This window comes from Rhipicephalus sanguineus, chromosome 5 (genome assembly GCF_013339695.2).
Source record: "Rhipicephalus sanguineus isolate Rsan-2018 chromosome 5, BIME_Rsan_1.4, whole genome shotgun sequence".
In the NCBI taxonomy this organism is placed as follows: Eukaryota; Metazoa; Arthropoda; class Arachnida; order Ixodida; family Ixodidae; genus Rhipicephalus; species Rhipicephalus sanguineus.
Genome location: NC_051180.1, coordinates 76,302,954 through 76,330,137, shown reverse-complemented (window position 1 = coordinate 76,330,137; position 27,184 = coordinate 76,302,954). Strand labels below are relative to the sequence as shown.

General features: G+C 47.1%; 2 protein-coding genes across 2 annotated transcripts in view; both read left to right on the top strand.

Moving 5' to 3' along the window:
* Positions 1-21,906, top strand: part of LOC119393796 (uncharacterized) — a 31,232-nt gene extending 9,326 nt beyond the window's left edge. The window contains exon 6 of the mRNA XM_037660959.2: positions 20,394-21,906. Coding sequence (XP_037516887.1) covers positions 20,394-20,614 — 221 coding nt within the window. The 3' untranslated portion in view covers positions 20,615-21,906. The remainder of the gene's footprint in view (positions 1-20,393) is intronic.
* A 739-nt stretch (positions 21,907-22,645) lies between these two features.
* Positions 22,646-26,847, top strand: LOC119393795 (adenosine 5'-monophosphoramidase HINT1). The gene is made up of 3 exons (XM_037660958.2): positions 22,646-22,877; positions 23,708-23,812; positions 26,523-26,847. Exons 1-3 carry the CDS (start codon positions 22,767-22,769, stop codon positions 26,685-26,687), a joined length of 381 nt encoding a protein of 126 aa, XP_037516886.1. The 5' UTR covers positions 22,646-22,766; the 3' UTR covers positions 26,688-26,847.
* Positions 26,848-27,184: the final 337 nt, after the last annotated feature.

Here is a 27,184-nt window from a genome sequence, read left to right as displayed (position 1 = left end):
ACAGCGCTGAACTCTCAACAAATTTATTGTGAAAAACCAAATGCAACGCCTATAAATACACATGAACCACTCGCATAATAGTGCGTCACTGGACATAGCGCAGATAAGCCGCAAATGCACAACCGAGACAGATCACGTCAAACGCCTCCGTAGATACTCCATTTCCTTGGGCAATAATGCGATTGACGAGGTGCTGACACAGTTTTCACCCAACTGCGCAATCTTATACGCTTCAACAACTTCACGTGTTAGGCGATCCCTGTGCTTGCTGACAACAATGCATTTCTCAAAAATAGGTGAGCACGTGCACGACCTACAGTGGATGGCTAACCAGCCATCTTGTCCACGTTTTACATTGTTGTCATGCTCTCTCATTCTATCGTTAGCACAACGACCCGTCTGTCCTACATAATATCTACCACATGTGAGAGGAATCTGGTACACAACATTTTCAATACAATCGATATACAGTAGAACCCCGCTGTTACGTTCCTCACTGCTGCGTTTTCCCGGCTGTTACGTCGTTTTCCGCCGGTCCCGGCATAGTTCCCATAGGATACAATGTATTGGGAACCCCGCTGTTACGTCGTAACTGTCGGACCGTTCCCGTATGATATGTCGCGAAGTGCGCCTGGAGCCGACCGAGTGACTACCAAAGAGAGCGGCCATGGTGCATTTTCACGCAGCTTGGCCTCGTTTGACCGTAATATTAGCTGCATGAGAGGCGCAAGCAACAGAATCTTTCAATTGATGCAAACAAAAGCATGGCCTTCGAGATTCAAATTGCAAAGATGGCGTCTATGACGTAACTGCTCGCGAAAGCAAGGCCTTCGAGATTGGCATTTACTATTGACAAAAGCATAGCCTCTGAGATTTGCATTGCACAAACATGGCGTGTATGACGTAATTGCTTGCGAAAGCAAGGCCTTCGAGATTGGCATTCACTTCTGCCATCGCGTTGGCGTAGACTCATCATCATCGTTATTTGTCGGAGAACGGGAGGAGTTCGAGCTGGTTGGAGCTCGCATGGTCGTGCGTGCGGTTCGCGGTCGGACTCGCCGCGCCGGTCATGATTGCGTGTGCTTAGTTCTTTCATGCCTACAGCTGTTGGTGTTAAAAAAATCACATACGTTGATTACATTTCTGTGGATAAGGCCGTCCTAAGCTCCGCGTTTCCATCCATCGACTAGATCGCGGCTGAGCGCGCCAATTTTCGTGTTGCTCGTAAGAATTGAAATAAAATTCTTTACCACTAAATATTTTGCCGTTTTTCCTGTTTTTCGGCTCTTACGTTTCCCGTCTCTTACGTTTATTTCCTACGGTCCCTTCAAAAACGTATCAGCGGGGTTCTACTGTACCTAGTTCTGTGCTTCTTCTGACAACCTTCTTCCCGGTTCATTGAATTGCATGGCCTTGTCAAACGGCAAATACTGTTTAATTTTGCAGGAGCAGAAAACACCACCTTAATGCTTTTTGCGCGATTCTTTTAGTTATGCGATGTTCTGTGTATATATGGAATGACAGCGACTTTTTCTTTTTTGCCCTTTTCTGGTTCATGATTTTCTTTATTACATGCTCGAAATTTTTTGCGCATGCTCTCTGCGACAGCAACGATTACATGTTCAGGATAGCATGCGACTACCAGTCGCTTCAACTGTTGCGCAAAAAATTTCGAGCATGTAATAAAGAAAATCATGCACCAGAAAAGGGCAAAAAAGAAAAAGTCGCTGTCATTCCATATATACACAGAACATCGCATAACTTGAAAAGAATCGCGCAAAAAGCAAACATTAAGGTGGTGTTTTCTGCTCCCGCAAAATTAAACAGTATTTGCCGTTTGACAAGGCCATGCAATTCAATGAACCGGGAAGAAGGTTGTCAGAAGAAGCACAGAACTAGGTAGGTATATCGATTGTATTGAAAATGTTGTGTACCAGATTCCTCTCACATGTGGTAGATATTATGTAGGACAGACGGGTCGTTGTGCTAACGATAGAATGAGAGAGCATGACAACAATGTAAAACGTGGACAAGATGGCTGGTTAGCCATCCACTGTAGGTCGTGCACGTGCTCACCTATTTTTGAGAAATGTATTGTTGTCAGCAAGCACAGAGATCGCCTAACACGTGAAGTTGTTGAAGCGTATAAGATGGCGCAGTTGGGTGAAAACTGTGTCAGCACCCCGTCAATCGCATTATTGCCCAAGGAAATAAAGTATCTACGGAGGCGTTTGACGTGATCTGTCTCGGTTGTGCTATTCGCGGCTTATCTGCGCTATGTCCAGTGACGCACTATTATGCGAGTGGTTCATGTGTATTTATAGGCGTTGCATTTGGTTTTTCACAATAAATTTGTTGAGAGTTCAGCGCTGTGTGCGTCCCCTTCCTGTATGTCCTGTGGTTTTGCGCTGTTTTTTCTAATCATGTACAACCAACAAGCCCAGCTCTACGCACTTTTAAATATGGTACTGCGGTTTCTCAAGGTAAATCGAGTAAATACGGTACTGAGTACTCAAAATTTCTGGAGCCTTCCACTATGGTGTCCCTCATAATCATATCATGGTTTTGGGACATAAAGCCCCAACAATTACTACGGTCGAACCCCTCAATAACGAAATCACCAGGGAAGCGAGTTTTGTTTGTTATCGTGGGAATTTCGTTCTCGTGAAAATAGAAAAATATGCGCACCATTTATTTCGCACAACCAAATTTACTTGAAGTTGCTTATGTGACTCTCTTTCACGTTGCTTTGAAGGAGCATGACGGCTCGAGCCTCACAGTTTAACAAGCTTGCATAGCTTTGTCATTGCCGTGGGCGCCGAGGAAAGAGCAAGTGATTCGAAAAGCATCATGACCTTCACACGAGCTTACTTGCCTTTCTTACATTTTGTTGCTTTTCTCACTCTCGTCGTCGCTCTCATATTCTTTGCTCACACCTTTGATGATAGCGTCGTCGCTGAACTGGTTGTGCACGATCTGGTCGGCGTCAGCTCACAAAAAGTCGTGCAGTTCAGCAACATCTTGTTGAACTTGTGGCTATCATCATCATCCTCATCACACTCATGGTTATCATCATCATCCGACTGAATGTAAACAGCAATAGTTGCACCGACGCTTGTTGGCGGAAACGTATGTGTAGTATGAGAGCGGTGCTGCAATTTTCAAACTTCTGGATTCCCAACTAGCTCATGGGTTGAAAAAAATGTCGCGGATTACTATACTGAAACTTTCATTATTGCTGGAGTGCTTTTTAAGATCTCTTTCGAGAAGGGGCAAATGCATTGAACTCTATGGACGTTCGCCGGGGAACCCAGATTTCTTCGTTGTCGCGAGAATTTCATTCTTGAGGGCCTTCGTTATTGAGGGGTTCAACTGTATTATTATTTCTCACTTTTGAAGGAGACAGTGCAAACTTCGAAACTGTTACGACCAACGCTGCTAGCAGCTCTTAACTGTGCATCCTGCCTTCTCAGAACAGTTCTGCAACTTTTTTTGGACATAGAAAACACTGCCAATCAGTAGTCAAGGCTGCTGTGAACATGTGCGCCAAACATTACAGCTTTGCACGCAGCACAGAATTTCTCATTTCACTTCGAAGACAACCAAAAGTTGCTCACTCTCCTCTTGGTAAACTACACAGTTCGCAAGAGCGACTACCTAGTCTGTAGGACGGACATGGCCATTGGCTGATTTCATGGTTGCAAGAACATCATCGTGTAATACCTCTATTGTTTGTTTTGAATTCCATAAGTAATAAGTATGTATGACTCTATCTGCAAGGACAGTGAAAAAGTATCTCATCTCTGCTGTTTCGATCTTGAGTCTTGGCCAACAGTCATTGGCCTGGCGTAGCCAGGAGGTGGCGCACTGGACCCGTGCCCCCTCTCTGCCCCCTCCCCAATAATATTTTTTTGTCATGGCATATGCAGCAAAAAATGACAGTCTGGGTGTATTGCACCCGTGCTATTTCACACACTACATGCCCGCATTGGTTACTTGTCTCGTGTTGAGTTCACTACAACAGTACATACCAATGCACATCATTGTTTTCAAAAACACCAGTAAGCTTGCTCTCTTTGTGCACCTCATGAGCTCAATGCCTTGGCAGACGTCACTTGGTGTCTAGCAGACATCATCGATATTTAGCTAATTAAAACCATTTCAAACTTCAAAATGCCCTATCTGGATTTAGCTACTATCTATTGGTCTAGGTGACGCAGGACAAAGCCTGTGTGCACCAGGTTCTCATGGAGTTTGGACAGTTGTGCTTCTTTGCTGTGTCAGTAGCATGGCTGTTGTTGGGTGCCACCAACAGGTAAGACGCTCAGTGCCTCGAACGGGACAATTCAAAGCACGAGCAATGTCCTGCCTAACGAAAGAGCGTTGACTTCCTGTGTCAAGCAGGGAGCGAAATAGCACTTTTTCTGGCACGATAACCCATGCCCTGCTAGTCTGCAGCAGCACGGGCGTGAGACCAGCGCTGCTAGTTGACAGTGAAGTTGCTCGAGATGGGGTTGTGGCAGACCCTGATGCTTGATCTTGTGGTGCCGAGGCGTTGTCGGTACGCTGTGACCGGTTCCTGACGTTGTTGGTGTCACATAGTGAAGTCAAATGCCGTCCAGTGCATTGGTGGCACTGCAGGGATCTGGAGGTTCGGCAATCGTTGGCGAAGTGGTTGCGTTTGGCGCAGCAAAAGCACAGCTTGTCCACCTGAAGCCTCCTTCGTTTCTCTTCCGAAGTGAGGCTTTCGGAGCACTCCTGTATAGTGTGTTCGGGCAAGTTGCACAGCAGGCAGGGGCACGAGTAGGGGGGTCGAACTTCGGCTGATAAAGCCGCAGTGGATGGCAGGGGTGGTTGTGCTGGTTGGAATTCTCGCTGCGGATGCCGCTGGCTTGTGGATGATGTCGCTTCCTCGAGACCGCTTTCCTCCTGTATTTCTATCTGAACTCGAATGAAGTTCATGAGGTCCTTCACTTGTTGTGACTGGGCTCCTTGAGATGCATCAGCATTTTCCACTAGCAGGGCTTCATTTTGCTGCTGACGATACAGGATGCTGAGGTCCGGAGGTAACGCCTTCAAGAGGATGCACCACAGAACCGTGCAATACTCTCCCGGAGACACTTTGAGACCTTCCAGTGCGTTGATGCGAAATGCTGTCTCGTCATAGAGATTCCTTAATTTGGTCACATCGGCTGAGCTTCGAACTGGCATGACAGACAGCAAATTGTCTAGATGATCGTCGATTAGCATTCACGACGGCCGAAACGGTCGGACGAGATCTGAATGGCTATGTCGTAGTTAGCTTCAGCGAGGCAAATACCTTGGATGGTTGCCTTGACTGCCCCAGTCAGGTATGTCATTAGGTATTTGAATTTGTCAATTTTTGGGATCCAGTCGTTGTCATGAATGCTGACGCGGTATTGGTCCCAAAATCCTTGCCATTCACGCCGCTCACTGTCAAAACTTGGGATGTGCAGCTTGGGCAAGGCGATGCGAGATGGCGGCGTTGGAATTGAGAGGCTAGGCGAAGGTGAATTGGCGACCTGCGTCGATTTCGATGCGAGAGGCTCACTGGTAGGAATTGCGGTAACAGGGACGGATGCGGGTGACGTCGGGGACCGTGGCTCGGTTGTGCGGTGAACTCTCGTTTGTGCATAGCTGACTTTCTCCTCGGTACTCGTAGGCGGTAGTCAGGTCTGCTTCCAACTCATCATCGTGAAGTGCGGCGTGAATTTCGCTGTCGAAGTGGATGAGTTGGGCGTTCTTTACCATGATTAGGTCGAGGATCTCCTGGAGCCTGCCAGCTGGGGTGGTCGAATCTGCGAGCAGGGCGTCGAGTGTTGATAGGGCTTCGGTGACGGCGGTTCAGACGAAACAGCGCTTAGTGCGTAGGTGGTCCATGGTGGGATGTCAAGGACCAGACAACCGGGCGGGTTTTGGCACCAGAACGAATGTAACGAATAGACGAAGAGAGAAACAGAACCCGGCCGTCTGGCTGCATTGAAGGAATGGAACCGACTGAGCGTGCCAGCGCCCGTGGCAGTTGCTCGTGAGCCTCGCCCCTTTGTCCTCTTTTATTTGTAACAGTGCCAGCATGGCACTCGTCTGAAATGCTCAAGGCCATGACGCATGCTGACATAGCTTCCTGTTACCTTGTCAACCCTCCCCGTATAGCTTCCATTGCACTCAACAGGATGAAAGAAGGGAGAAAGTACTCAGAGTCTGCAAAAAATCCCTGTAATACTGCTGATATTTGACGAATTCAATACCCGTCATGGTGGTGTAGTGGTTAATATGCTTGGTTGCTTACCCGAAGGTCGTGGGAATGAATTCCAGCCACGGCGGCCACATTTCGAGGGAGGTGTAATGCTAGGACCTCTAGCATTATGCCTCCCTGCTAGAGGTCCGTGTGCTTTGATTTAGGTGCACGTTAAAGAACCCCAGGTGGTCAATACTTCCAGAGCCCTGCACTCCGGCGTCCCTCATAATCATATTGTGGTTTTGGGAAGTAGAACCCGGAAAATTATTATTATTGTTAGATACAGACATTTGCAGCAAGACATTTCGGAGGCAATAATCTGCTATGGTGAGGTCATTTGATTATTACTTGGAAAGATGTTGCAGGGTCCCTTAACCATCCATTTCTAGGACAGAAACAAATACCCATCTTGAATATGTGGCGGAGGCGTGAAATAAGATCAATTGCCATTCAGAGCTCAAAGTTTGATAATAATACACTCATGTTAACAGTTTATGGGACTTGCGTGGCAATAATGCATCAAGGAATAAAAGGAGGCCTCTGTTGGAGCTACTGGTATACGTGTGTTTAGTCACATCAAACAGTCAAGTGTCCACGCTCCTGTACTCACTTATCTGATAAAGTGGAAACCATTTTTATTTTGGAAACGGCAGTTGCCTTGCTGATATCAGCTTGATAAGGGACTATCTGCTTTTCTGGTGTGCTTTGAGTACCTCTTCAGAGTGTTTATCTAAACTCTTTCCACTGGTGCTTATCTAAATTTCTGCAGATGCATAAGTGTCAAAGTTCTTTGTCGTGATAGCCTTGCTTTTCTTTCCGTCTTCTCACATACTCGAGTTCCGGTGGCAAGTCAACGCACCCATCTATGACAGTTTCATGTGTGAACTTCCACCTTATTGCAGTAGGCATCCGTTAATTTTACTCTGGTTATTTCACTCTCAACCAAAGGTTCTGGCCAGCTTCCTTATATTTCCATTGGACCAAACTTTCCGGACCAAACTTTCCACGTTATTTCATTCTCAAAGTTAGCGTTCGCTGTATATATTTTGAACTTGGATGGTCACCTTGCAAGTGCCCTTTGCAATGGTGACTGCATAAATTTTCCAATGGCAGCAGCATCCCACTTCTCGCCAGTTAGCATATAGTTGAATGCATCGAACACACTTTATCTTCAAAGTCAGCTACATTGAACCAGCCCCAGAAAGATTTTAAAGGGCCATTAAACAACCCCGATGTCCAAAAATTGTAATGAAAAGAAATATGCGCACTTTTGCTGTGTGAACATGCTGCCGCAAGAATTTTGCGAGTACGTGCTATAATAAGGAAGTTACAGGGGTTAGAACATCCGTTTCAGCTGGTTTCAAATTTTCGCACGGCTTCACCACCCTTCTCCGCCACATGGAGGAAAAGGCATAGCCCGTCGTCGTGACTCCGCCCACTTCGGCAACGTGACACGACGTCAACAATTGACGTCATGGGCAAGCCCGATCAGTCGCAATGCACTTCCGCTTGCTGTGGCTCCTGGTTGTTTATTGTTTATATTGTCACACGTGCTCCGTAACTTGATGGGCAGTTTTCGGCTCTTCACTATTTTTAAACCTTTGTGACAGTTCACAATGCAGCAGGAATGCGTGCTTGCTTTCCGAGACGTCGAAGGGGCGCGAGAGAAAAGCCTGGAGAACCCTGCTTGCCGCGCAAGTAAGCGCGACCCGTCCGAGCTACTGGAGATTCCCCTCTCCCCGCTCGATTTGCAGCCGGCAACTGAACAACGCTTCGCCTCATGTCGAAGGCGAAGTGCGTGCAGGTGCTATGCAGTGCGAGGAATATACGCGCGACAACTGCGTGGCCGAAACAGCATCATCGCAGGGCCAAAAAACAAGGCGCAGTTTCGTAACGGTGAGTGGGAGCAGGAACGGACGTTAACTTGACAATTGTTTGTTGAGACCTGGTTTAGACCAATCGACGAGCTCAGTGCTACGTCAACTCGGCGATCGCCGAGTTGACGTCACTGCGCGTACGAGGAGGATTGGTCTGGCGTAGGAAAGAAGCACGGGAATTGTTTTTCGAAATGAAGGGTCTGCGCGGTGCGCAGCGCTGTAATATTCGGAAAACGTGATCGCTGCGGTCTACTGTACAGATTAGCGAGCTTGTTTAGCGGGTGTAAAAAAAAAGTCGCAGCCTGTTTACGGGCCCTTTAACTTGAAAATGGTAGCCCAGAATACACTTGAACCTTATTATAACAAAGTTGCATTTGACACGAAATAACTTCGCTATATCCAAAAAGTCGTTATAAGCGTATATTTGAACCACTGTATCTATTACCAAGACTATTCTTCATTTACTTCGTTATAACCGATAATTCGTTATATCCGTGTTCGTTATATCGAGGTTTGAGTGTATGTTATTACAGCATTTATCTGATTCTAATGCATACCTTTCTCTTCCTTTCTTGAAATATTTATCTCAACATTTCTCGGGCTGTGCAATCCGACACGAAACAAAAACGAAACATTATTTGTATCAACCCAGTCAGAGCCAGCTGGGCCAGCAGCCGTCACAAAATGATGTCACAAAATGCTGACCATGGATGGCAAGTTTGCGCAGCGTGACAGTGACACACCGTCTTCACTCTTATCACGAGCATACTTACCAACAATTAGGTATTCTACTTGTTTAGCTAGCAACAAATATTGCCACGCCCACTTCTTGTCTTGTTTTGATGTATTCGGGTTTGACCGGCAGGGACGGTTATCAACGCTCGACGCTGTCCGCGAAGCATTGTTCGAGAAGCTTCACGTCTATAGTAGATCGTTCTGTTAAGATTGCGCCCCGCACGCGAACGTTCCAGCTTTGTCTAGAGATAACGCCGCCACCAGCGATATTGCTGGAAAGTTCGATACCGCCTGTATAAAAGCCGACGCGATTGACCGCTTGTCAGTTGATCGACGGACGACGCCCTGTTCGCCGCTATATTTGTACAGCGTGTATTGCTGTAGTTATAGTTCTCATTTTCCGGCCACAAGTTCGGCCAAATAAACAGTTTCATCCTGCAAACGCCGACTGCTGTCTTCATCGACGTCACGACCACGTGACATCTGGTGGAGGTGCTGCTTCGCTCATGTTCCGGTCGCCCCCGTCAGGCCGTGAACCCAGTCCGGGCCGCAACGAAGACATCGACGCCTACCCCGAACAGCGAGCAAGCCGCAGGACACAAGGACTACCTCCAGAATACCAGCCTTTACCCGACAAGACCAGGAAGACCCCGACCATGACCAACACAACAGCGACAATGACAGCAACCATGCCGCTTGCACCCGTGCTGCTACAGCGCCCAAAGGAACCACCGACCTTTCACGGATCATCTGCTGAAGACCCGGAAAGTTGGCTGGAGAAGTACGACCGCGTCGCCATTTTTAACGAATGGACCGATGAAGACAAGTTAAGACACGTCTACTTCGCCTTGGAGGACTCTGCCCGAACTTGGTTCGAGAACCAAGAGCGAAGCATCACGACATGGGACATTTTTCGCACAAGATTCCTTGCCACATTCACGAGTGTCGTCCGCAAGGAGAGGGCCGAAGCTCTGCTGGAAACCCGTGTGCAGCTTCCAAACGAGAACGTGGTGCTGTACGCGGAAGAGATGAGCAGACTGTTCCAACACGCCGACCCAGCCATGCCCGAGGACAAGAAAGTCCGCTTGCTCATGCGAGGGGTAAAGCAAGAGCTCTTCGCTGGGCTAATGCGGAACCCACCGTCGACAGTCCAAGAGTTCGTCTCAGAGGCGACGACGATTGAGAAGACGTTGGAAATGCGCAACCGGCAGTATAATCGCCGATCGATTCAAGGCAACCCAGTTGTTCATGCTGTCGGCTCCGACGACCTGCGCGAAACGATCCGAGCGATCGTGCGGGAAGAACTACGCAAGCTCTTACCCTCACCACAGCCTGAAGTTGCGTCGATCGCTGACATCGTCCGAGAGGAAATCCAGCAGTCTCTGGGCACCCCCGAGTCAGCGCAGCCGCAGCTGCAAGCAGTGACCTATGCTGCTGCAGCCCGACGCAACGCCCCCCCTCCTCGCCCAAGTCAAGACGCCGCGCCGCCTCAACAGTTCCGCCGCCAGGCACCACCGCCGCCGCCACCGACGTCACACCGCCCGCCAGCCGGCCAACGATACACGCCGAGAAAGACCGACGTTTGGCGCGCCCCCGACCACCGCCCACTCTGTTACCATTGCGGAGAAGCTGGCCACACTTACCGCCGCTGCCAGTACCGACAGATGGGACTGCGTGGATTCGCCATCGACGCGCCGCGTCCACAGCGAGGGGAAAGACCACGTGACATCGCCGACTACCTCGCGGGAACGCAATGGACGCCCCGACAACCTTCCCGTTCGCCGTCGCCAGGCCGCTACGTCTCTCCCCAACGCCGACCATACACTGGCCCAACTCGGGGCCGGTCACCTAGCCCGTATCCGGAAAACTAAGGGCAGCAACCGATGGAGGTGCGGTTGCTGTACGACGAAATACCGAAGATCCTCCGCCGCCGACGACAACGCCGCAACGACATCTAAAGAACACGCCGCAAGCCGAACGAAGCCCTGACGTCGAAACTTCACGGCCCGAAGAAGACCTGACGACACAACGACGAAGCAGCGGGACAAACCGACGTAGCCGTGATCCGACGCCGCGACCAAATCGAAACGGTAGGCCACGAACGAGTGACCTCGACGTTCTCATCGACGGCCACAACGTCACCGCTCTCGTCGATACTGGAGCCGACTATTCCGTCATCAGTGGACCGTTCGCGACGAAGCTGAAGAAAGTCAAGACCGCCTGGGAAGGCCCCGAAATCCGCACAGCGGGAGGTCACCTAGTAACGCCGGCAGGAATCTGCACAGCGAGGGTCTCCATCAACAACCGGATTTATCCCGCAAGCTTTGTAGTCCTTCAGCATTGCTCCCGAGATGTCATCCTTGGTATGGACTTCTTAGGCCTTCATGGTGCAGTCATCAACCTCAGATCGAAGTCGATAACACTATCTACAGAAAAAGCATTACCGCGGTACACGCCGCCAGGGAAGCATGCCTTGAATGTGCTGGAAGACCAAGTCACCATTCCCCCTCGCTCCAGCGTCATCATTTCCGTCGGATCTCAGAAAGTAGCAGACCTGGAAGGTGTCATTGAAGGCGACCAGCACCAGTTGATTAACCGCGAGATTTGCGTCGCAAGAGGAATAGCAGAGTTGCGGGGAGGCAAAGCAACAGTGATGCTCACAAATTTTAGCAACGAGTATAAGCACGTAAACAAAGGCACGACAGTCGCCTACATCGAAGAAATCACGGCTACGTCGATGGCGAAAGCCATCGCCGATTCTTCCGAGCCAACACCGACGAACCAAGCTTCTCAACCAGTTTTCGACGTTAATCCTAGCCTTCCGAAGCATAAACAAGAACAGCTCAAAACCCTGCTCTTGAAATACAGGGACTGCTTTTCGTCATCGTCAAGAATCCGCCAGACCCCAGTCGCAAAACATCGCATCATAACAGAGGAAAATGCCAGGCCACTCCGGCAGAGCCCGTACAGAGTTTCAACGCGAGAACGCGAATCCATAAAGAAACAAGTCGACGAAATGCTACGCGACGACATCATCCAGCCGTCGAAGAGTCCATGGGCGTCACCCGTGGTGTTAGTGAAGAAGAAAGACGGAACCCTACGCTTCTGCGTCGATTATCGCCGCCTGAACAAAATCACGAAGAAGGACGTCTACCCTCTCCCACGGATAGACGACACCCTGGATCGACTCTACAACGCGAGGTACTTTTCGTCGATGGACCTCAAGACCGGCTATTGGCAAATTGAAGTCGACGAGAGAGACCGAGAGAAGACTGCCTTTATAACACCAGACGGCCTCTTCGAGTTCAAGGTTATGCCCTTTGGTCTTTGCTCGGCACCTGCGACGTTCCAGCGCGTTATGGACACCGTGCTGGCTGGACTGAAGTGGCAGACTTGCCTTGTGTACTTGGACGACGTCATTGTGTTTGCCTCAAGCTTCGACGAACACCTCCGGCGCCTTGACACTGTACTACAAGCAATCAAGACTTCTGGCCTCACCTTGAAGCCTGAAAAGTGCCGCTTTGCATACGAGGAGCTGCTGTTTTTGGGTCACGTGATCAGCAAGGGTGGTGTTCGCCCAGACCCGCGGAAAACAGCTGCCATTGCTGCCTTCCCGCCCCCCACCGACACGAAAGCCGTGCGCCGTTTTCTCGGCTTGTGCGCCTACTACAGGCGCTTTGTCAAGGAATTTTCACGAATCGCCGAACCGCTAACTCACCTCACGAAGACCGACGTGCCATTCAAGTGGGAAACGGCGCAAATCGAAGCATTTGAAGAACTGAAACGACGCCTTCAGATACCTCCTATACTAGCACATTTCGACGAATACGCCGATACGGAAATCCACACCGACGCAAGCAGCGTAGGACTCGGCGCCGTCCTTGTGCTGAAGACTGACGGGCAGGAAAGGGTCATCAGTTATGCTAGCCGGTCGCTATCAAAGGCAGAAACGAACTATTCCACAACAGAAAAGGAGTGCCTAGCGATCATCTGGGCTGCATCCAAGTTTCGCCCCTATCTCTACGGCAGGCCCTTCAAAGTTGTGAGCGACCACCACGCATTGTGTTGGCTAGCTAACTTGAAGGACCCTTCAGGTCGCCTCGCACGGTGGAGCCTACGACTTCAAGAATTCGACATTACCGTCGTTTACAAGTCCGGAAGGAAACACTCCGACGCTGACTGCCTGTCTCGCGCCCCCGTCGACCCACCGCCGCAGGACGACAAGGAGGACGACTCCTTCTTGGGAATCATAAGTGCCGACGACTTCGCCGAACGACAGCGAACGGATCCAGAACTCAGGGGCCTTGTGGAATACCTCGAGGGCAGGACCACCGTTGTTCCGAAGGTATTCACGCGGGGACTGCCGTCATTTTTCTTGCGCAACGGCGTTCTCCTAAAGAAGAACTTCTCACCGCTTCGAGCCGATAGCCTTCTCGTGGTACCCTCGACATTGCGGCCAGAGGTCCTCCAGGCTCTGCACGATGACCCGACGGCTGGACACCTGGGTGTTTCTCGCACGCTAGCAAGAATACAGGAGAAGTACTACTGGCCGCGCCTTTCCGCCGACGTCACTCGTTACGTGAAGACCTGCCGGGACTGTCAGCGACGCAAGACACCGCCCACTAGGCCAGCCGGACTTCTGCAGCCTATCGAGCCACCTCGACGGCCGTTCCAGCAAATCGGGATGGACTTACTGGGTCCGTTCCCGACGTCCAATACCGGAAACAAATGGATCGTCGTAGCTACAGACTACCTCACCCGCTACGCCGAGACGAGGGCCCTGCCTAGAGGCAGTGCCGCCGAGGTAGCGAAGTTCTTCGTTGAGAACATCGTCCTGCGTCATGGCGCCCCAGAAGTTCTCATCACCGACAGAGGTACGGCGTTTACTGCTGACCTAACTCAGGCAATACTGAGATACAGCCAAACAAGCCACCGCCGGACCACAGCGTACCACCCACAGACAAATGGCCTGACCGAGCGGCTAAACAAGACCATCGCCGACATGTTGGCCATGTATGTCGACGTCGAACACAAGACGTGGGATGCCATCCTTCCGTATGTGACCTTCGCATACAACACGGCCGTCCAAGAAACGACGCAGATGACTCCGTACAAGTTGGTCTACGGAAGGAGCCCGGCGACGACGCTCGACGCCATGCTACCCAACGTCACCGACGAAGAAAACCTCGATGCCGCCGCTTACTTACAACGTGCCGAAGAAGCTCGACAGCTCGCCCGCCTGCGCATCAAGACCCAGCAGCACACCGACAGCCGTCGCTACAATCTTCGACGACGCTTCGCGGAATACCAGCCCGGCGACCGTGTTTGGGTCTGGACGCCGATACGCCGACGTGGGCTTAGCGAAAAACTCCTTCGGCGATATTTCGGGCCATACAAGGTTCTTCGACGCCTCGGCGCTCTTGACTACGAGGTGATCCCGGACGGCATTACGAACTCCCAGCGACGCCGCGCACGACCTGAAGTCGTCCATGTCGTGCGCCTTAAGCCGTTTTTTGCGCGTTAGCGAACCTGGGGACTCTATTTTTCTTCCTTTGTTATTGTAAGTTATTTTTGTATGCACTTGTTTTTTTTTCTCTCTTCTATGTTCTTTCACAAGCATCGGGACGATGCTTTTTCAGAGGGGGGCAATGCCACGCCCACTTCTTGTCTTGTTTTGATGTATTCGGGTTTGACCGGCAGGGACGGTTATCAACGCTCGACGCTGTCCGCGAAGCATTTTTCGAGAAGCTTCACGTCTATAGTAGATCACTCTGTTAAGATTGCGCCCCGCACGCGAACGTTCCAGCTTTGTCTAGAGATAACGCCGCCACCAGCGATATTGCTGGAAAGTTCGATACCGCCTGTATAAAAGCCGACGCGATTGACCGCTTGTCAGTTGATCGACGGACGACGCCCTGTTCGCCGCTATATTTGTACAGCGTGTATTGCTGTAGTTATAGTTCTCATTTTCCGGCCACAAGTTCGGCCAAATAAACAGTTTCATCCTGCAAACGCCGACTGCTGTCTTCATCGACGTCACGACCACGTGACAATATCATCAAATGTTTCCGGCATTCCAGAGAATCACATGCGTCGCAACATGGACAAATGAAGTGTTCGTTCTAGAATTTCCCCCATGCTGTTCACAATTGTTGAGAAGTCATTTGATATGTACAAACTATTAAGCATGCTATCGACAATGTGGAGGACGACATGCTCTCTTCTTCGTAGCAATAAAGTGCTGCCTAAGAGTGAAAATGATGATGGACATAAAGCGCGTAAGTTATCATTCCATGCACATAAAGTTTGCTGGTTTCTTCTTTACTTTTATTGCTCGAATCTGACATAAGCTGTATGTTTTTTGCTACAAAATCGGGTGTATGTTCAGTTTCCAGGAAATTTAGGTGCTTCCATGTCATTTTTATGTTGATTTTCTACTTAGAACCAAGAAATGTGGGAGCGTGTTCAATTCCAAGACACATTACAAATGGGGAAAGTACCATCGATTGAGTCAGTGATGTATTTTGCTTTTCTCTTGCCTCTTGCTTAATTCATCCCGTCATTAATTCGCCCAGTTTTTCTATGGTTTCTCCAGGATGAATTAACGTAAGTCGTCTCTCTTTTTATTCCCACGTCATTGGTGCTCGGAACTAAATTTTATTTGTGCACCCATCCATATATTCGGCACCATACCCAGGAATTTTTTGGGGGGTCTGTTTGTGTGTAGAACGGCTCACTTTGGGCAACTGGTGGTCGCTGTGAAGGCGTGCAAGTATTTTAGTCACCCAAAAAGTTAAGCGTTAAAAAATTTCGGGTGGTGTCAGAACCCCCTCAAACCCCCTTAGTTACGGCCCTGCATATATTTCTCCTCTTCGTGAAGCTATCATCGTAAAGTCATTGTGATTCTATAACTGTCATCGAGCCACCTCTTCATTCTCGGTTTCTCCTTTGTCATATCCTTATCTAGTGCTGTGTATACATTTGGGAATGTGATTTGTTTCTGCCATTCCTGTTTAGCATTGTATCAGTAGCTACCAGGGTTCCATCTGCTGTGGCTACAGCGAGCAGTAGTTTCATTTTGACCTGCTGTAATGTGCACATATTGTCGCAAGCATGGCGGAAGCTGTTGAGGATGAAAAGCAGTTTTATCGCAGCCCATTCGGCACTTTGAGCGCTAATAAATCTCAAGATTAACCCGTTAAAACTGCTTGAGTGTTTTAGACTAGCACAACACGTCCCAGCCAAAGTGTCGCTGAATTGTTTCGGATGAGCAGAGCTTGTCCTACCAGAATAGATTCACCTCTTGGGTGTTCAGGATGTGAAGCACTCATCTACAGCTTAGATCACTTGTCGCCCACCAGATGGAAGCACTTACCTTAAAGTTTCGCGTATAATCCGTGTTTTTTTTTTCCAAATTTCATGCTGCCAAATTTCTGCCTTGTACTATATATGCGGATCCCAAGAATTTCCAGCCGAAATTCACAGTTTTGGTTTCAGCATTGCGTGGCACTATCACCATCATCAGGCTTATGTAACAGTTGCCATTGCAACCATTTGGAACACTTCACAACGGCCCTGCCATGCAAGGACCGCGAAAGCAGTATTCGGCTGCTTTTAAAAGAAAGGTGATCTCGGCTGCCGAAACCATCGGCAACTGTGCTGCAGAGCGCCAGTTTGGCGTGAACGAGCAAGGCATGTGTGGTCGGAGGAAACTGAAAGAAGCCCTCTTTGTGTGCAGCGGCATAAGAAGTTTCTAGGGGCTGAGAAATGAAGCATTTTCCAGACTTCGTTCAGGAGAAATGAAGTATTGCTGGAGCTCCCACTGATACTCGTGCTCGACGCGTTTCGGTGTCACCTCAGCGACTGCTTCACGCCTCCCGCGCCGATCTCGTCGTCATCCCGGGAGGGATGGTATTCCAGCTGCAGCTGCTGTGCCTAAATAACCATTAAAGGACCACATCAAGCGCCTGTATATATAGTGGGTGTGGTTCGGAGAGTCGTTTCTGCCATCCGGACCACTGCCGGACGGCTGGAATGAGCCTCACCAGCGATACTGTGCACATGGATCTCCGAGGCTTCGGCCTGCATTCTCGAGGTGCTCGTTCGTCGTGCCTTGAAGAAGTGCTCGATTTCAAGCGCCCTTACAGAAGATGAGGTGCTGGAGGAGGACATCTCTGACAAGGGAATTTCGGAATGGAGTGCACCAGACGACAATGAATAAGTGTGTGAATAAATGTCCAATTTCTGTTTTCCTCGGGTTATATTTGGGTGAGAACTCTTTTTCTCATGTTTCCTATCTCCGAAATGCACCTCGGACTATATGCAGGTCCGAGCTATACATGGGTTTTTACGGTACTTGACAATTTCGGTTGCTCCTGCAGCAGGAGCGCAGTTGTTGCAAAGAGACACGGTGTCTGATGGTGGCGATGCATGCATAGCTGGGGCGTCGACCTGAAAAAAAAAAGCTTTTCATCTTCATCGTCTTCCTTCCGATGAAGTTGATTCGAATGCTGTTGTTCATCTTGTGTCCAGATTGAAGAAGACGGCGATGATGTCGAATTTAGCAGTTCTGGTGGTGATGAGGAGATCTCTGAAGTGAACATTGCGAGTGTTCATTGGTGAGTGCAGCTTGATGTCGACAGTCCTTGCTCGAAGACTCCTCAGTCTCCCTAGTGAAATAGCCAAAGGTGGATTAGACTATACAAGTGCAGGACAGTGAGGTGTTTGCGACTGTTTTCTTTATGTGGTTTGTATTTTTTATTACAAACAGCAAGCACTATGCTATAGCAGTAGGACTTCTTTGTGCGGCCCTCTGTAACTTCCTTATAATGGCAGTGGCTATTCTACAGATTGCTAATGGCTCTTCAGGTAATGCCTTTGGTCTGTCATGACAGCATTCTTTAGATAATAAATCTGCATCCTTGACAGAGTTTGACCTTTTGACTTTTGTGGCGATCCATATCATCCAACCATTCACTATACAGTTGAACCTCAATTTAACGAAGTCACCGGGACCCGTAAATTTCTTCGATAAATAGGGAACTTCGTAAAATAAGAGAGAAGTACAAATTTCATTCAAGAGAATAACAAACTTATTGCCTAGTGAAAAAGCTCGTGATTTTCGCCTGGCGTGCTTCATGGGCAGCGGTTGCACAGAATTCTTGTAGCTGGCCAGCGAAATCAAAGCGTCCTCAGCACCCTCTTGTGCCCCGGCAAACTGCCTCAGAAGGTCGATGGCGTCCATCACCTGTCTTGGTGTGGGCACGGGAGCTTCTACGGTATCCTGTTCGTTGGCATCTTCGGGCTCCTCTTGTGCGCCGGAAACAAGCTACACTATCTCATCGTCGTCCAGAACTTCTGTTGTGTCAAGGCCTGCGTCTGCGTCGGTGATCACGAAGTCGTTGAAGTTATGACCTGCGGCCACTTTGTCGCGCCGATGAAGCTCTTCCCAACAACTGGGCGATGCCTCTTCCTGCTCGTTTTGCGAACTTGTGGAGCCCGACGCAGCCTGGCAGCACACTGCTAGGCTGCATCTATAATGTCTCGCAGCGCACTGCCAGACATTCTAGACGGCATAAATTTAGAAAAACCTCTTCTTTTATAAATCTTTTTTCCCGTAATGCCTCGTTAAATCGGATTTGGCGGCGAAGCTCGTTTCGTTATTTCAAGTTGGTAAAAGCATTAAACCTATGGGCAACTGCGGGTGAAATCCAAATTTCTTCGTTAAGTTGGTAAATTCATAAAATCTGGTTTCGTAAAATCAAGTTGCAACTGTACTACAGCAGTTCCATTGCAGTGGTCGAATAGTAGGTTAATTTTTATGCAAAAGTTGTCATATGTGCATCAACAGAAATATACAAGCACTGGAACACTTTATGCTGCAGTGAAAAAGCAGAACCTTAGGAAGCCAACAGATAATGAAGCCAAAGAAAGCATAGGAGGTGTTACTAGTTTTTAATTAAAAGTTCATTAATTATGACATGAATGGGAATGAAATAAAATGGATGAAAAAACAATTTGTTGCTGGGGGGACCGAACCCATAACATTCAAAGGTAGCAGTATCTTGTATCTTAAGATACATGACACATTATTTCATGTAACGGAAATAGAGACACTGATACACATCTTGCTAGACATATCACGATACAGATATAATATACCCAAAGATTATTAAGATAGTATTTAAGATACATGTATCTTCGATAATGCCCAGTACTACTCAGTATGTAGTATCTTTCTGATCCTGCGTTGAACCCTGTCAGCCTGTGACATTTCTGTGAATTGGAAATCTGCAAAAATCCACGAGGAAACCGCATTTGCTATAAAAAGGAAATGGAGGTTATGACAAAAACATCATGTGACCCCTTGGCTTCAATATAGGAGTATACAGGGAAGTAGTCAACACAGTTGGAGTGACCATTCCTTGTTAGGAAGGACAGCAGACTTCACTGCAGCATGGCCTCTCCGCATTTCATTTTGCTTTCATCTCTACAAAATTTGGCAAGCCCTTTTTACAGTTTTCGCAAATGAACACAAATAAATGCTGTTTAAAGGCAAATAACAATTTATGTCAGAGTGAAAGCTCAATGTATGACAACGTCTAAAACGGCAGTATTATCAACAGCAGTTCGCTACTTACCGAGAAATTAAGCTAAATGTATCACACGATGAGCGCCACGAGTGGGACATTTTGGAAGTGATCCCGATGACGTGGGAGAATCTCAATACAATTAATCACTAGTAATCAAACTAGCTGCAATAAAAAAAGAACCTTCCGTGCATCAAGAGACGTAATAAAATGCTGCTTGTTCGTTTCTCTTTGATTCATGGAAAAAAGAACCTCTTTGGCGTTGCCATGGGGAACAGCGGCGCGTGGTTCAAAAGTTCCGTTTTTGCCGCACTGCGCTTCACCCAGCACCCTGCTTCGGTCACGCGGTCCCGTCTCAGAGGTAATTCCGGTATCGCGTACTGCTGCATGTATTTTGCACGCTCGTGAAAGTCGCTGTAATAGAAAGTTTGACAAAATACCGCACGTATGTGATGTTGCCGGATGCCCGAATGGTGCACGCCGCCAGTGCATGCCGCTGCGCAGTAAAGGTGGGCAACATTGGGCATGGCAACAGTGACATGTGAAATACCGCTTTCAGACGGGTGATTTGAAGTGCGCTAACGCGATGCGGACCACTAAAACGTGATTTTATTTCAAAATAAACACTTCCTTGGCATAAAGGTAGCACTACGAGGTTTCTGGACCACTATTTCAACAATCAACATCCACTTAATATTTGCGTTTAGTGTCCCTTTAACAACTTGTGGTTCATAGCCAAATTGTCTATGAAGCCTCGGAAACTGTGGGCATTGTTACATGCAGCATATATTCAGTAACGTCTCTTTATCGTTGCCTCTTTGTCTCTGTTTGGATGCACAAAAATGTGTAGTTCTTTTATGGGTACATTGAGTCAATCACAAAGCCAGTACTTTGATGCATCACAGATACTCAGTTGTCACCTTTGTTTTGCAGGCATCGACGAAATGTTTCGGCACCTGGCGCTTCGGATCGTTGAGTCGGAAGAGAAGGCTGCAGCAAGTAGGCAGAACCATGTGGATCCTGGCAGCATACCCACTGACCCTTCACTTTATGGATCATTGGACACCTTCACATTGTCAAAGACACTCCGGATAGACCGGCTTTCGTCCACTAACGAGGATATCAATCCGTCTTCATCCAGCTGCTCCTGTTGAGGGGCGAATCAAAGGAGGGCACAATAGTACGCTTCCATTTGCTCCTGCAGTAGAGTTACTCAGGCATTACGTTTTCAATGCCGCCCAGCCAGAAACTAACCATTCCTCTGCCTGTATATCTTTTGTACTTACGAGTGCTGTGAACTCAGTGGCTGCAGCTCCAGGTGCTTCCACAGAATGTGCAGTGCTACAAGGACCATGTGTAAACCATTTTTATCCTATTTGACATTTAAGTGTCATTTGGAGCGGGCACCATATGTCACTGTAGTACTTGTACTACATCTCCGAGTGTATTTTTTTACGTTACTGTTGTGTTTTGTCTTGTTGCAATGCAAGCCAGCAGGTGATGTGGCTTGAAAAAAAAATGGACTTGAGAACTTGCTTTTTTAAGAACGAGATCTCTATTTCTTTTATTCTTCATAGTTCATTGTTGGAGGACATTTTTTGATGGCTGATGGAAACCAGAAATAAGGTTTCTCGTCACACATTGACACACAGCTATTACGAAGGGGCTGTGTTTCTTGTTGAATCAGCTGTGAATAAGAATGCTCACACCATCATACCTTGGATGTCAGAATAACAGAACTCGTGTATTGGTGCCTTATTCAATTGTGAAGGGTCTTCACATGAGTTGTAGTCATTGTGTGGTCACATAGTTAGCTCAGGCACTTTCACACCTCTGTAAATTTTTTTGTGGTGTGCATTTTACTTTTTCTGCATATTGATGTCATTGTTTTCATAAACATGATAAACATGGACACTTATTTGCTGTTTCTAAATGCATAACTTCATTCCACCTCATGGTATGTGTGTGTGACATGTCATATTTTGCACAGCTCAAGGTGTCATTGAGGTGGATACAGTCATCGGTATATATTTAGAATTGCAGCGCCCCATGGAATATTGTTCGCTCTTGTTTCAAGATTTCACAGTCTCCCTAGTAAATATATTTTCTGAAGCTTATTGCAAATATTAAGCATAAACACGCAGTTGGCAGTGATAAACCATGCACTTTATACAGTTTATAGATTGAGTCAAAGGAGTGTTAGTTACATTTTAAAAGTCAAAATATTTTTATATGCCCTCTTCCATGGGCGTTTGGCATTCGTTGGAGAAATGGTGTCATACCTGAAGTGTACAGTATGCTGAAGTTTAAGCTGACAATGTTCCCGACATCTCAAGTGCCATTGTGTTATGCCAGCAAGCTTTTGGCAAGTTGTTTTGATGCCATCAGTGTTTTATAATAAAGTTCACGCAGGTACTTTTCAACTGCTGTTTTGCTGTGACTTTACGTGCAAATATGCTTCATCAGCCCCATTTTCTGTCATTGAGATCACATGCTGCACTTGCAGGGTTTCTTTTTTTAAACAATACAGATCTCTCATAAGAATTCTAAGACAGCGAGGCTCCTGTCGTCTTTGCACACGAACTCTACCTCGAGACAGAAATAATTTGCCGTAGCTAAAGTGACGTTGAGGTGACTCGTCAACAGAAGCTTGTCATAGTTTTTAATTATTGACTACAGGGCAGTTGTTTTTGTGGAAAATATGTAGGCCGCCACAGTTTGTCATACCCTATCTTCAGAAATGTCAAAATATGCACGTAATTTGAGATATTCATTGTCTAAGTTTAATGGCGATATCGAAACTCGGAGCGCGGCTGGGCGCGCTCAGTTTCGATATCGCTATTAAATTGTATAATGAATCAAGGTGAGTCGGCGTTGCGGGAGCGTTGGAGCATTAGCAGCTAAAGCACTCGGAATTTTGCAGTTCACATTTCCCGAAACGTGCATGCTTCTCATTTATTTTGAACATGCGCATCGCGACCAAGTGTAGAAGATTCGCACTGATTCCCACGGTGATTGGATATCTGCACGATTTTTATATTTATTTGGTATTGTGAATCTAGCAGCCTTTGCACGATTCTAGGCGCTCTGCGCGAGTTTTTGCCATTATGGTTTTTTTATTCGGACACCGTAATACTACAGTGTTCTAGAATTAGTACACTGTAGTAATACACCGTAAGCGCTTTCAGCGACGTTGCCTCCGTAGCGGGCGCAGTAAACAACTCTTGATCCCGCCCACTTCACCGCCGAAGATTTTTCGAGAATTTACTTTCGGCGTCCCGGCGTTTGTGCCGGCATTTCAGTAAGATGGCTAGCGAAGTTCAAAAAGCGCAGCTGGCAACTGAAACAGACGATACCATCTTTGGCAAAATTGTAAGAGGTGAAATACCTACTGAGTTTATCTACGAAGATGACAAGGTGAGTATATGTGCAAAACTTCTGACTAGAGCCCTTGGCGGTCTCGGTAGTGAGGTTCCGCTATGAGGGCCCTGCAAGCGATAAATGCTTGCGCACAATATTTTGTTGTGCGTGACGCTGGCTAAAAATACACTGGCGCAGACGTGTTCTAAGCTATAGGCCACGTAATCGCCCTGTGTGAGTAGCGGTTGACCATATTTCGGCGTCGTTCAAACTAGGCCTATCGCCAACCTTACTCCCGACTGTTAATAAACAAATTTAAGTATAGCAGTTCATGACCACCGTAATCGTGTAATCGGTTGGATGCTAGTTCCATACCCACGTCCTTAGACGGCTTAAACGGGATTTAAAAAGAAACGGTGCTGTCGAGTCTCAAGTTTGCACGTGCACGCCAATTTGGCGCTCCAATCTTATTCGCTGGGTGAAAAGTAAACATTTTATAAACCCATCGGCGGCTTTTTAGAAGTTATTTGGGTGTTTTAGATGCGGCATCGGGTAAACCAAGTTACTTTCGCCCCCCCCCCCCTCCCCTCCCAGGCGCCACACCCGGCTTGCATTCTTTTGCGTGCTGGTTTAGGTTCCTTTGCACGCCGGGCTTTTTGTTGACTTGCGAGTTTCGCAACTGTTGCATGCTGCAGCAACTTTGACGGCGTCGTTAAACATGGCAATGTTTCATTTTGTTTTGTTTTTTTGTCTCTGTTAAACTGCAAGTGTTTCTACGCTTAGTGGCCACCTGTTTCCGTAATGCCCCATAAATAAACACGCTTAACATGACCATATTTGTCCTGACACTATATATATATATATATATATTTTTTTTTAATTTTCAGTGTGTAGCTTTCCACGACATCAACCCGCAGGCTCCTGTGCACTTTTTGGTGATCCCAAAGAAGGCAATTCCGCAGCTTTCCAAAGCGAAGGAAGACGATAAAGATGTAAGTTACGGCATACTTTGCGCTAGGAAATTCGCTCGATAAACGACACACCTGTTTGCAAAATTAGCGGATGGCCAGGTTCAGTACTTGGAGCACATTTTTTGCAGCAACCTGTGAATCTGTCGGATAGTCTTTACTTGTTATTAGGGTGCATGACAACGGTGTAAACACCGAGAACTGTCAAATGTGCCGTGGAGTGGCGCCTATTCTAAAAAAGCTTTGGGGATGATTGGCTAACTGCCAATTTTTGCACATACTCCCGACTGTTTATTTGCACGCATTAAACAGCAGTTACTTACTGAATTACATCTTGCAGCACTAACTTGGATTTCATCATGCCCTATCATTTGATTTCTCATGCAAATATGCAAAGGCTGTGCAACCAGCGCTGCCGTAAATCAAGTGGTTGTCAGAGGGGGGGGGGGGGTCAAGGCGGGTCCAGACTCCCCTTGTGTTTCAGGCTGTGGGGGGGGGGGGGGGCAGGGGGGGGGAGAGACATGCCATGCATGTTTCCCCCCTTGAGATTAACCTTTCAAACATCATACTTGATTTGCTTGGCAGCTAAGTAATAGCGCATTAAACTTTTTTTAATGCCTGCTAAGTTTTAGAGTGTATCTGTGCTGCATCCCACCCAGCTTTATAGAACTGTGTTAAAGGGACACTAAAGAGCAAAACGATTTTTCTCACATTAGTAAAGTACTCATTCACAATCCCAAAAACACCACGCTTGCTGCGAGAAGACTCTTAGTAAGCAAGAAAACGCGCAAGAACAAAATGTGGGTGGTGACGCCACCTTGAAGTTTCCACACCATTTGCCGTGACATCACATGTTCTGACAGCGTCTACTAAGGACTACGTAGCTCTTAATTGGTAAAAATGAAGTACATTGTCCTCTGAGGGAGACATAGACTTAACGTACCAAATTTTGGGTAATTTTGTTGAGCCAATGGTGCCAAAATACGATAAATACACTTTGAAATCCTTGACCACGCGGGGAGATTTCGGAGCGAAATTTAAAAATGGGACTTTGAATTTGATAATCTATGATGGCGAAATTAACGACATTACAGTTCTCAGAGCATAATTTATCGATCTAAACTGATTCATCGTTTCTCTTCAGTGTCCCTTTAAATTTTCAACTGAACTGCCTTTCAACCGGTTTCAGAGAATTCTCAATAGCACAATACAGTTAGGCGATCTTGGAAGCCATGCTCGTTTTTTAAACTTTATCTTCAAATATTATGTTAATTTTTATATAATTAAAAATAAGACATATTTATAAAAACAACAGGGCCGTCATGGCAAGATATGTGTGTCCCCCCCCCCCCCTGCAATTTTCCTGGATTTATGTCGCTGGCAACTGGCATGCATGCAAGTTTAATTTTGCTCAAGGAAAGTTGTCATTTTGTTTTTTGTTGTTGTTTGTTTTTTTAGTTTTGTAGAAATTGGTGGCTTTCTTCAATTTAGCTCTTGAATTTTCTTGGGGTGCACTTACACTCTGATTAATTCACGCTCGCTTAATTGTGTTTATGCCTATGTGTAAATGCTCTACCTTGTCGACTGCCTTCATTAAGTTTTACAGAATCACTGTGCATTGATGATATGGCCCTCATTCTTATTTATTTTGGCTTGGGTTGTTGGCTTGAAGACTTGGTAAGGTGCCACATTCAAGGTCACATTGAAGGTTGAAGTAGTGAAGCATATTGTTGTAACTTCTTTTTTCCTGTGTGTTCACCTTAAGGGCCAAATTAAAGTAAATTTCTTGTTGGCTGAATTTATTATGGGTGAGTCATAGATACACCTAACTTTTCCAGGCAGCAGGTTTTGTAATGGCATAGTTTTCTTCTTAGTAGCCTCTAAACAGAGGATGCTGGTGCCTGGTGGTTTTCGTTTTGGTGTATGGTACAGGCACACTGCCTCCGAGATGTAATATATGTAATATTGCCTCCGAGAGGCAATACCAAGGAACTGTGTGTTTTAGGGCATACCCTTGTCACATATCCCAGGCAAGAGGTAATTATGAGGGTTTCATTTTCCCATTTCTGTATCCAATGTGCCCATTCTTGCTAGCTTTCTGCGACGCTCCCACTCATTCAAACAATATTTTGCACAAAGGCTCTTTTTTTTTCACCCTTATCTGAAACTAGGCTTCTTATGAAAACTAAAATTCTCTTTAATGCATTAAGCTGGGCTAGTTGGCATTGATTGTATGCTTCCATATTGCTAGCGAACACACACAAAGGACGACATAGAAAGAGAGAGGACAGTTGAAGTCTAGCGGTCGTCCTGTCTCTTTCTATGTCGTCCTTTGTGTGTGTTCGCTAGCAATATAGAAGCATGAAATTCTCTTGCAGTTGGCTTTAAATGCAGAAACTAAGTCAGCCCCGCCATGGTGGTCTAGTGGTTATGGTGCTCAACTGCTGACCTGAAGGTCGCAGGATCGAATCCCGGCTGTGGCGGCCGCATTTTCTGTGGAGGCGGAAATGCTTGAGGCCCGTGTACTTAGACTTAGAACCCCAGGTGGCCAAAATTTCTAGAGCGCTGCACTATGGCGTCCCTCATAATTATATTGTGACTTTCGGATGTTAAACCCCAGATATTATTAGTAAACTATGTCAGAGGTTGAATGTTTGCCCTTTTTTTTTTTTTTTTCTCGGCATTGTTGTTTGTGTGTATTCATGTCCTTTTCCTCGTCCTATCCCCTTTCCAGATTCTAGGCCACATCTTGTACGTGGCACAGCACGTGGCCAAGGAGCAAAAACTGGACAAGGGTTTCCGTATTGTGATCAACGACGGTCCTCAGGGTTGCCAGTCGGTCTATCATGTCCACATTCACGTTCTTGGTGGACGTCAGCTCGGCTGGCCTCCAGGCTAACTAACATCAGTTACCAGCATAAAACCATGCGTAATTTTCAGCCTACTTATGTTTCCTTTGTGTGTTCAACTACTTTACTATAACTTGTGGTGGAAGTCTACATCTGTGTTCAAGGTTTTGGTTGTCAAGATTGAATATCAATAAACTAATCGACTGTTTGGAGACCTCTTGCCACTGTTGGTTATATTTTGCATGCTGGCACAGATGTTGCACATTAAATGCATTGTTTCTTCACATCTACAACAGCAAGCACTTCATTGTTGTTGGAAATAGTTATGCATTCCTATTTCTAAGCACTCAAACATTGTAAAGCATGGCTGTTAAAATGAATGAGAAACTAGCAGATTTTTGTGAGTTGCACCCACACAAAGAAAATGCATAACAAAGCTAAGGGAAGCATGGGGAGACTTTTTTTTTTATGCACTAAAAATATAAAACAAAGTAAGGAAGAAGTTCAGAGTTAACCACCTGTTGTAACTGCCCACACTTGGTTGCAG

What these genes read in the sequence shown, in the direction of transcription:
- LOC119393795 (XM_037660958.2), top strand. Translation starts at nt 22,767, where the DNA reads ATGGCTAGCGAAGTTCAAAAAGCGCAGCTGGCAACTGAAACAGACGAT. An exon ending in TTATCTACGAAGATGACAAG is followed by an intron (nt 22,878 to 23,707) that starts GTGAGTATATGT and finishes TTTAATTTTCAG; the next exon opens with TGTGTAGCTTTCCACGACAT. An exon ending in CGAAGGAAGACGATAAAGAT is followed by an intron (nt 23,813 to 26,522) that starts GTAAGTTACGGC and finishes TCCCCTTTCCAG; the next exon opens with ATTCTAGGCCACATCTTGTA.